The sequence below is a fragment of the Borostomias antarcticus genome (genome assembly GCF_949987555.1).
Source record: "Borostomias antarcticus genome assembly, chromosome: 13".
NCBI classification, from domain to species: Eukaryota; Metazoa; Chordata; class Actinopteri; order Stomiiformes; family Stomiidae; genus Borostomias; species Borostomias antarcticus.
Genome location: NC_140246.1, coordinates 6,527,322 through 6,538,068, shown reverse-complemented (window position 1 = coordinate 6,538,068; position 10,747 = coordinate 6,527,322). Strand labels below are relative to the sequence as shown.

Genomic DNA, 10,747 nt, shown 5'->3' with positions numbered 1-10,747 from the left:
TCTTCATCAGGGAGATCTGTTCTTCTGCATGATCTTCATATTGGGTTCTTTATGGGGGAAACCCTTTGCGAACACGGGGACAACATGCAAACTCCGCACAGAAAGGCCCAGGACCTTCTTTCTGTGAGGCGAACGTGCTAAGTACCGTGTCACTGTGCCCCACATGACCGATTTTGGGGTTCAGCGTCTTGCTCAAGGACACTTCAGCACACAGGCGGGAGCTGGGATCGAACCGGGGACCTTGCCATCCCCAGCCGGCCGTGAAACCACTAATAAAAGAAACTGAAACACAACAGCCCAGTTCCCCTGACTATTGTTTTTTTGTCACATTTGGAACACTCTTTCCTCTCTCAGGTTTCTCCTTGCAGAATCACAGAGCAAGAGAGCGGTCCATTGCGGGCCGAGCAGTCGAGATCAGGATGACCCGTCCAGCTCCGTCAACACATGTGGTGGTCCAGATCTTTACCAGGGTCACAGTAGTCCCTGGCTCGCTGCCGCCCGGGGTCACGATCTCTGGTGATGCCAATCACTCATGTGAGGGACAACTATCAATACTGTCTGGTCTCAGGTCAACATAGTCTGAGCGTGACCAGGATGAGGCACATGTGACCGAGGCTGCCGAGGAGCTGATAGGCTGCATGTTCCAGTGGGAGGGGCATACATTTAGAGTAGCAATCGTTGGACATAATGACAAGCATGAAGTTGATAGCCCGATCAGAGGACATCTATGACTTACACCTCAAAGCCAGTCAGCTTAAAGCTCACATCTATTTTCAGAGTGACATCTCATCTGATCTAATACTGTGTGCTATGTATGTACATGGACACATGGATTTGCAGTATGTTTACATGTGTTAACATGTGCCTTTTACGTAACACGGGAACAATTTCAAAATGGAATTTCTCACGCGTGATGTGCAGGAAAACAAGATGGCAAGAGAGAGATCACAAGAGAAAGAGAGAGATAGAGAGAAAAAGTAAGACATTGAGCGAGATAGATATAGATAATATCGAGAATGGATTGCTAGTGAGTAGGTGTATAGACAGAGATAAGGGCAGAGATAGAGAGAGAGATTGATAGAGAATTTTGATAGAGAAGGGATTGCCAGTGTATAGGTGTATAGAAAGAGAGAACGAGAGAGAAAGAGAGGTAAAGAGAAAGAGAGAGAGAGAAAGAGAGAGGGCGAGAGAAGGGATTGCCAGTGTGTACTGTAGGTGTATAGAGACAGACAGATAGACAGATAGACAGATAGATAGATAGATAGATAGATAGATAGATAGATAGATAGATAGATAGATAGATAGATAGATAGATAGATAGATAGATAGATAGATAGATGCGGGGGGTACTGCCAGTTGATGAGGACTGGCACCAAACCTCTGTCATTAATACACACTTAATACCAGAGTAAGGGACAGGATCTTTCTCTTTCTTACTTATTCTCACTTTCTCTCTCTTTCTCTCTTCTCTTTCCCTCTGTCTCTTTCTTTCTCTCTCTTTCTCCCTCTCTATCTCTCTTTCTCTCTCTCTGCCTAATGGGCTATCAATAATCACATTAAGGGCTAACCTTTGCTTCATTTAATATCCTCCATCATTAATCACACATTTTATATGAGTGTCTTTTTCTTGTAAGGGGAGGGGCTTGCACGGCCTGGCAGTGCTGGGCCAGTGAGATGTGAGCTTTATGCCATAGCCTCCGTGTGGCCTGCCATGTGCTGGCCTTGATCTCAGGACTGCTCAGCCACAGAGGCCCCGGAGGAAGTGAAGGAATGTGAGGAGGTGGAGGGGTCAAGGGGTCTCTAAGATCCTGCGCTGTAAGATGTGTTGCATGACTTTACTTAAACAAAGTTAGGAAACCTGTTGCCTTAGGAAAATTACAGTAAAAAGGAACTTATTTGTGAGGGGAAAAAAATCTGATTTTTACAATCGAATACAGATAACTAAGTTTGGTAAACTCCAAAAAGTAGAACAAACTCAGTCAAAATGGGTAATGTCAACAAATCACTACTGTACAGTATGTTTCTAAGTTAACAGGGCATCATCTTTTCTGTATCCCCCCCCTTCATGGTCACAAGACAATGAGGACACCAGGAAGAGGATTCATTTTGATAACTCCAGTACAGTATGTGCAGAAGAACGACCCCCAAACCAGGAGAGAGAAAGGTGGAGGGATGGATAATTTCGGAGAGAGAGAGAGAGAGAGAGAGAGAGAGAGAGAGAGAGAGAGAGAGAGAGAGAGAGAGAGAGAGAGAGAGAGAGAGAGGAAAGCACAATGTTCAAGGTTTCAGAACGTCTGACGACAATCCCTTCAAACGCCAATATGTGTTCTTTTTTGGAAAGCTAGAACGTCAGTCAGATAACACATTCCTGATAGAAGGCAAGCTCAATATTCTAGAACCTTCTGGAGAAGGTCACTATTAGTTTGACTTGATTTCAGGCTGTCTATGGTCTGTATGTATTGAGATGAGTATATTTACAGTATGTCACGATGCCCAGCACTTAATGAGTTTTTAAATTGATTTATCAGTTTTAGGATATGAATATGCCTGTATTAGAATTTCAACATACTCTCCTCATTAAGCATATCCATTGTTTTGATTGATTTGGCCCATGTTTTGAACGCGGTGAGAGGAGAGACTGTGTTCGAAAACACAGTGCCCAAAACATAGTCAGCATGTATGGGCTTTTACACACTGGCAGCCCTGTATACAGAAAGTGAGGATGCCAGCAGAAAAATGATCCATACATCAGAAAACCTTCACAGGGGCGTCCCATGGCCCATAGCTCACACTACACACGGGGAGGGGGGGGGGGGGGGGCTGGCTCTGCACTCTCAAGCCTGAAGACTTTTCTTTTTGCCACTGCTTTCTAAGAGGAGCTATGTTTATCAGTATACTGCACTGTAACTTTTATTCCTGTATTCTATTTGTCCTGCTTTTTGTTTAAATGTCTATAATGACTTGCTTTTTGTTTTAATGCTTTTAATGTGTCCTGCCTTTTGTTTTAAATGTCTATAATGTCTTGCTTTTTGTTTTAATGCTTTTAATGTCTCATGTAAAGCACCTTGAATTGCCCTGTGGCTGAAATGTGCTATATAAATAAACTTGCCTGCCTAAACTTGCCTACCTCCCCTCATCATATCATGTTCCGGAACTGTCCAGGAGCTGTAGTGGCTAGTGTTGCTGCAGAGGTCTGGTCCTGACGCACTAATGCCTATGGCTATGAACGCATCCTAATGTTGAAGTCAATATGGCAAGATGGCAGGAATGTGCTGTATTTTTGGCTACAGTTGTGGCCTACTGAAATTGTAGCTTTCACAGTCTGCCCCCCTGCTGCATTTATAGTCATAGGCAGTTTGCATTGATGTTGCACCAACAGAGAACAGGAGAAACACAAAATACATAAGTGTTTATGAGGTGTGAGCGCGAAAGGAGAGAGATGTTCAACCGCCTGAACCACAGAACCAGACGCCGCGCGCAGGTTGTCAACCCCACAGTGCGTCACACACTCAACGGCCGCGCGTCAGCTGCATTGCGCAATGCCAGTTGGCTCTGCGAACAGGGTCTGAAGTAAACATAAGCCCATGTTCATTTACTCCATGTTAACACAGATTTCAATGTGTGAAATAGGGAGAGGGTGCGCGCGCACTGCATAATATATTTGGATGACATAAAAACGTAGAATTAAAAGTCATTGGAAGAGATGGAGCTCTGAACTATCTTGAAATGAAAAGATGCAGAGATCATCGATCAAATGCTGCAACCATTACTTTCAGAAACCAACTGTTTGCACAATGAATGCAAACGCGGCACATGCACGCCATTTCCCTATTATCTTTTACACAAGGTTTTGATGTAGGCTAATCATCAGTGTAGGGATATCAAGTGATCGGGTCGGTTATATTTAGCCTACTTGCATTGGCGTCGTAGGTCTGTCTCCGAAAGATAATGGACTTAGCTATTGTGATTATTTACATCTATTCTATTCTATTTTTCTCTATTCCATAGCCAGCTCTATGTCAAAGCTTGCTCCTCGGTAACATCTGTCAAATGTACGCCGCGAATGCATGTGGATATGGTTTACCTGATTTAGGATATGTGACAATCCATATATCACTACTTCTGAGGGAGAAGTTGGCGATCTCCTCCATCTTCCCTCTGCAGAAGGGTGGGAGCCGGACTCCATCAAACTCGAAGTATTTGCTCTCAAACTCTATCGGGGTGCTTGGCGTGTCTGCCTCGCTCTCGGCCATTCTCAAAACGAGCACCAAAACGAAACGATTTTTAAAAACAGTCTGGCGGTTATAATTAGATTCTTTCAACGCGAAAATGTTTGTCCTGAAGTGAGAATGTATGGCCTAGCTAGGATGTGGTAGTCGGCGAACGACTTGACCTTCAGCCAATCACGCTGGAGAAAAGTGATGTAATGGGATGCGCTGCTGACGCGCGCGCCTTCTCAGCATCAGCACCAGACCTGGAAAGAGTGCGCGTGCCCAGTGCTGTCTGTAGCCGGAAGAAAGATGCTTTCAAGCTGTTAGATAACAAGTACTCAAGAACAGTCATACGGTATGCATGTTTGACCAAGCATAGCCTCGGTTTTTAATGATCTCATGTAATGATCTCAGAATGATTAAATCTGGTAATTGGGGCAGGTGACGGAGTTCAAATCATTTTCAGTTCGGTCTTCTCCATCTTTTTGCAAACAAAAGGCAGCACAATTAGATTGACATGAGAAAAGAGGTGTTGTACCCATGCATATATAAGTCTATTGGTCTATTTCTGAGGTCTATTGCAAAAATCCACATTACAGATAAATAGATACAGTATGTCCCAAATGTGTACTCAGCTATAGAGGCGTGGTTCGTTCTCAGCTGAGACAGCCTTCGAATGCTGATTGGCAAGTTCAGCTCTTACTGTGAAAGGGGAAGGGACACGTTAGCGCAACGCCCCATAGAGAGAACTTGTAAATAGGGTTTCAACTTGATCTCACTCTGTTCTGTTTCAAATTAGGCAAGCAAGGTTACTTTCGTCCGTCTTGTTGTTGGCTGTGCGGTCAGTCCGTTACATTTGCTAGTGCAAGATCTACAGTAAAACCTAGTTATGTAGTGAGAGTTGTTCGAGCCAAGGCTCTGTGAATATTTTGGGATAACAAAACCAAGCGCATTTGGTCCAACTTGTTCATCTCAACCAGGGCTTGCCTTTTTTATCGGAATGTTTGACGTGAAGACTGAATGGAATCTGTCCTTCGCCGGCTGCGGGTTCCTAGGGATCTACCACGTCGGAGTAGCCAGCTGTCTGCTAGAGAAAGCGCCCTACCTCGTCTCGGGAGCCACCAAGATTTACGGGGCTTCAGCCGGTGCACTCACTGCCTCCGTGCTCGCCAGCCAAGCATCGATAAGTAAGCTTGAATTAGCTAGAACATTTTCCCTATTTCACTGGTCACTGTCCCCGGGTTAAGCTATTCTTAATTGAGACGAATTTACTTTTAGATTAATTATAAGTTACGCCTATAGTTCATATGTCATAGAAGACTATAGACTATGCATGACACGGTCATAGGCCACACATAACACACACAACACGTCTCCTGTGTTGAAATAGGTTTTAAGCTTGTCCCATGGAGAACTTATATATCAGCCGCATGCTGGAAAGTAGTAGCCTACACATACTTCTAAGTGCTCAATAAATTGTGGGTTAATGGAAAAAAGAAGAAACAATCTCCGTTTGTGTCACACCACCAGTGATGCAACAGGAGAGAAATAACACCTGATATTGATATTGACCGGAAAGTGATCGATTTGCTACAGTAGGCCTACTTACATGCGCTGAAAGGAGATGCAGCTTGCCAACAGTGACCTCAGCGGGAGATAGAGTAGGGTTCCGTGGAGGTCAGTGACCAGTGTGTGGATCCTTGGATGACGTGACATCACGTGTTTTTTATGAACAGCAGGCTTATGTTAAATGTTACGGTTCAGGAGAATATTTATCAGTCATCATTCAGACTCTGAATTCTACTGTAAAGATCTCTCTCTCTCTCTCCACCTCCTTCTCTCACTCTCTCTTTCTCTCTCTCCACCTCCTTCTCTCTCTCTCTCTCTCTCGTACTGTAGCTCGGTGCTGTGAGGATGTGATCGAGGCGGCCAAGGAGGCACGTAAGCGGAACCTGGGTCCCCTCCACCCCTCCTTCAACCTGGTCAAGGTGATCCGCTCCGGCCTCAGCCGCGACCTGCCCGCCAACGCCCACGCGCTCGCCTCCGGGAGGCTGTGTGTGTCCCTCACACGCGTATCGGACGGAGAGAACGTCCTGGTGTCCCAGTTCAACACCAAGGAGGAGCTCGTTCAGGTGGCTGGGGGAGGGCTTGGTGCACCTGAACAAACTAGACTAGAATATACCTAGGTACACTCTGACACCTGAATATGTCCGTACTGAACAAACTAAAGATTCAAGATTCGAGATCAGTTTATTGCCATGTACATGGTTTACCCATAAAAGGAATTAGGTCAGTGGTGCAAAACACTGATGGAGATGACATTAGACAGGGTGCAGGACAGGACAAGTCTGTGCAAATACAAATAAAGCTTATCTAATACACTATGTCAAATTTTATATCTCTATGTGGTTGAGTTGTCTACAGTATAAAGGTGTTTGGAGTGTGTTGTTAAATCTATGGTCTGATCTGTTCCCCCAGGCCCTGGTCTGTAGCTGTTTTATCCCCATCTACTGTGGTCTGATCCCCCCATCCTTCCAGGGAGTGGTGAGTGTCTATGCTCTGTTAGACCTGACTCAGGATCAGCTTTGCCTCCTTTATTACTTTAGACCTGACTCAGGAGCTCAGCTTTTCCTCCTTTAATACTTCCGCTTCGACTAAACAGCTGCACTTTTATGGTGACCTCACCTTTTAGATGGGTTCATAGTTTAAGTTTAGGGTGTTATTACTTCTGAGATTGCTATATGCTTTGGTAACACCATTGTGTGAGTGTGTGTGTGTGTCTGTGTCTGTCTGTCTGTCTGTCTGTCTGTTGTATCTGTGTGTATGTCTGGACACCTAATCAAAAGTTCAAGAGATTTTATTTTGCCATATGCAAAGTGCAAGTACAGGTTCATTGGCATTCTTGGTCCTGCTCCTCTCCACAGTTGCTTATCAGTTCCTAAGTTCCTGACTAACGCACCCACAATACAGTAATAACAATATAATATGTGATATTAACCTAAACTTAAATGTAAAGCCTATATGCATATGCATATACTACAATTTAATATTACCCTGAACCTAGAAATAACCTAAACCTAGGTCTAACCTTAAATATAGCCTAATAGAATATTAATATAATACAGACTGTTGTATCCAAAGTCATACTAAAAATTAGCCAGCACTGGTAAGAACTGGCGCAAGATACTGTATAAGCAAGTACGCCCCGTCACCAGTGAAGTTCAATATGTAGGACTACACTACACATAATGCCCCTCAGCGTGCCAGTCGTCTTCCTATAGACAGTTCTCAGGGTCCTCATAGACAAGAACTACTTGTTCTCTATGAAGTAGCTGATACAACTGCTCTGCTGACTTAGAACTGGCTTGGAAAGGAGTCTGATCAAAACGTCTCTGCGTCTCCTTCTCCCCCTCCCTCCCTCCAGCGGTATGTGGACGGTGGGATCAGCGACAACCTCCCGCTGTCGGAGCTGAAGAACACCATCAGCATATCCCCGTTCTCGGGCGAGAGCGACATCTGCCCTCGCGACAGCTCCACCAACTTCCACGAGCTGCGATTCACCAACACCAGCATCCAGATGAACATGGGCAACATGTATCGCCTGAGCAAAGCCCTCTTCCCCCCCGAACCCAAGGTAGGAGGCCTCTCTCTTCTCTCTCCCTCTGTCACGTGACGTCAACGTCTTACAGTGAGCTTTTCAGGAGGTGGGCCTGCATCTCTTTGCTCAATCCTAGATTGCCTCCTCCTTCTCCTTTCACATTCATGTGTGTGTAGTGCATTGTGTTTTCTGGGATTTGCTGTTACGTAATCCTGGTCACACTAATCTGTTCTGGTCCGCATTCCAGACGCCATTCTTAGAATTTGTCCTACCTGTTGCTTTGCTGTTAAAAAACACAGACTCACCAGTAGCCAAAGAACAGAAAGACCACTTGACCTATGACCTCTCTAAGCAAATACTTCCTGGATTTTCTAGCCATCACAACACGGGGGGAAGGCTGGGGGCAACAGCCGTAACTTCTCTTCATTATGTGCCTTTTTTGTTCAAAAAACAGCTGTTAAGCAACAGCTAATCGCCTGTAATGCAATGTAATGACATGATAATAAAGCCTTGAGAATGATAACCAAAACCATAAATGTGGAGTGAGATCATGCATGAGTGCGTATCTAGGGGTAATAGAGGCATGACTCATGTGGGAGTTCTCTGTAAGTCTGTCTCATTTACATATATGCATATGTATGTTTCCCTTCACAGATCATGGCAGAGATGTGCCAGAGTGGCTACAAGGATGCCCTTCGCTTCCTAGAGGACAACAGTGAGTATTACTACTACCTTGCTTGCAATAAATAGAAATAATATGTCAAACCGCAATGCAAATTAATAGGATCAATACGTTTTTTTTGCTCATTAATTGATATGATGTAATCTATATGATGCCAGATCTACTGAGGTTGGAGTGTCCAACGGCCGACCACGCCCTCACGGAGACCACGCCCACTTGCTGCTGTAAGCCCGCCCCCAACGAGTCCACCAAGGACTGGATGCTCAGGAGGCTCCGCCTACTGCGGAAGCGGCACTGGTGGTTGGATGAGCAGATTGTCCACAACCTACCGCAACCAATCAGGAAAGGTGAGAGGGTGTGTCTTTGTGAATCTAGGTAATTAAGCGATGGTTTGCTGTGGAGACGGCGTTGTATTGACGGTGTGTTGTGTTCGTGGCAGTGTTCTGCGAGGCTTGCCAAGAAACACCTGGTCTGTATGCTAAGGTGACAGAGCTGCTGCCAGTCAGAGTCGCCTCCTACATGCTGATGCCATACACACTACCTGTACAATCAGCCTACTCAGCTGCCCAGAGGTAAGACTACACACACACGCACACACACTCAATCCAGCAAATTCAATCTAAGCGAAGGAGAAGCTCTCAGGAAACAGTGTTAATGCAAACAAACAAGGCAAAAGACGGTTGTATACCATTCCCACTTGGCAAACGAAAGGGTAGGAAATGTGTAAGCAATTGCTTCAGCCTAGCCCTTTTGGTTGTTTACCACACAGAAAGAGAGTTGAAAGTTTTACCCACCACTGATACACTACTCCAGGACTCCATCTAGTGACCTTCACCAGTATGACTAAGAACTGGGACTCCATCTAGTGGCCAGTTATAGCCCAAACTATACATGTCAGTCACCGGTACACCAGTAGGACTGAGAACTAGGCCCTCCCTCGCTGCAAGTGGTGTTCCAGGACAACTTGACGGTTGGTGCGGTTCTCCAGGTTCATGGAGTGGATCCCGGAGGTGCCTGACGACATGCGCTGGCTGTGCAGTGTGGCTGGGGACGTGTACAGACAGACCTGGAAAGGAGCCACGGCCAGCCGAAACAGGTGGGACAAGAGATGGGGGAAGTTGTCCTACCCTGACTATGGAGGTTTTTGGAAAGGTCTATAGGCCTCCTAGGGACAACTAAACATATTATGATTAGGCTTTCTGTTCCTGTATGGGGGCATAGTGGTGGAGAGTATATTGACTCAAACATTTTCATCTAATTGTCTTCTTTGTGATGGTGTTTCATAGATCTTGCTGCCTCTGTCCTTTTACTTGAATTACTTTTTAAAAAAAAAAAAGAAAAAAAGAATGGTAGTTATGAATCCTTAGTTCCAGCTAACGTGTGGTCCCCGGGTTTGGTTTGACAGTGAGCTGGGCGTGAGGAGGTGCGTGAGCCTGCCCGCCTCCCTGGGGAGAGACAGCCCCATGGACAGGGACGGTCACCCGGACCTCTTCAGCCTCTACAGAGACATCATCGCCGAGCCCACCTCCGCCACTTGCCCCCGCACCCCTAGCCCCTCCCCAAGACAGATCTGCTTAATGGTCGGCTCGCAGGACGAGCCCGACAGCCCCGCGGGCCAATGAAAAGACGGGCAGCTGGAGCTTTGATCCGGCTGAAGGGTGTGTGAGGAGGTGGATTGAATGGACGGATGACGGTCAAATCTTGTGGCCAATCAACTGTGGGATGGCCAGAACTAATATGGATATGTTCATAACTCATATCTTCTAACTACAGACTGTTGTTTGGGTACTGCTACTCACTCAGAACCAAAATATGCGTTTTCCTTTGGGAATTATTTGATTTACATTTGTAAAACGGTCTTTACTAGTTTTTATACGTAGGTTTAACAACTTTATCTACCTGTTTAAGTCAAATAATCAAGCCTGTTGACCTGACTAGACCATGACTACCTGAACTGTGATATGAGCTGTGCTTCGCTGGACACCAAGAAGTTTTCTTCTTCTTGCACTGAACTGCCAACTACTGAGATGGGATAGTGTGGGCGGATGGCTGTCAAATATCTGTTGTCGAATCCAAAGTGCCATTTCTCTCACAGTCGACCATCATTATTTAAAAGGTAGATAGGATTGACTGTGTTACTTTGTCATTGAAAGTCATATTTAAAGTTTACATGGTGCACTGTGTCACACACTGATAATCTAAGTTGTGCCCATCTTAAAAGACTGCAGTGATGGACCTGGCACACAGCAATGTCTT

At 45.4% G+C, this 10,747-nt stretch overlaps 2 protein-coding genes across 2 annotated transcripts in view; one reads left to right on the top strand and one right to left on the bottom strand.

Moving 5' to 3' along the window:
• sult4a1 (sulfotransferase family 4A, member 1) overlaps positions 1-4,253 on the bottom strand; it is a gene marked incomplete at both ends in the record, with an annotated part of 12,424 nt that extends 8,171 nt beyond the window's left edge. Inside the window, one exon of the mRNA XM_084447574.1 lies at positions 4,085-4,253. Within this exon, the coding sequence (XP_084303700.1) occupies positions 4,085-4,253 (169 nt within the window). The remainder of the gene's footprint in view (positions 1-4,084) is intronic.
• Positions 4,254-5,211: 958 nt separating this feature from the next.
• On the top strand, positions 5,212-10,113 carry pnpla3 (patatin-like phospholipase domain containing 3; the record flags this gene model as incomplete). The annotated part of the gene is made up of 9 exons (XM_084447724.1): positions 5,212-5,398; positions 6,111-6,343; positions 6,690-6,755; positions 7,636-7,845; positions 8,464-8,524; positions 8,650-8,838; positions 8,931-9,063; positions 9,480-9,587; positions 9,897-10,113. The coding sequence occupies 9 exons, from the start codon at positions 5,212-5,214 to the stop codon at positions 10,111-10,113; spliced, it is 1,404 nt and encodes a 467-aa protein (XP_084303850.1).
• Between the last annotated feature and the right edge of the window lie 634 nt (positions 10,114-10,747).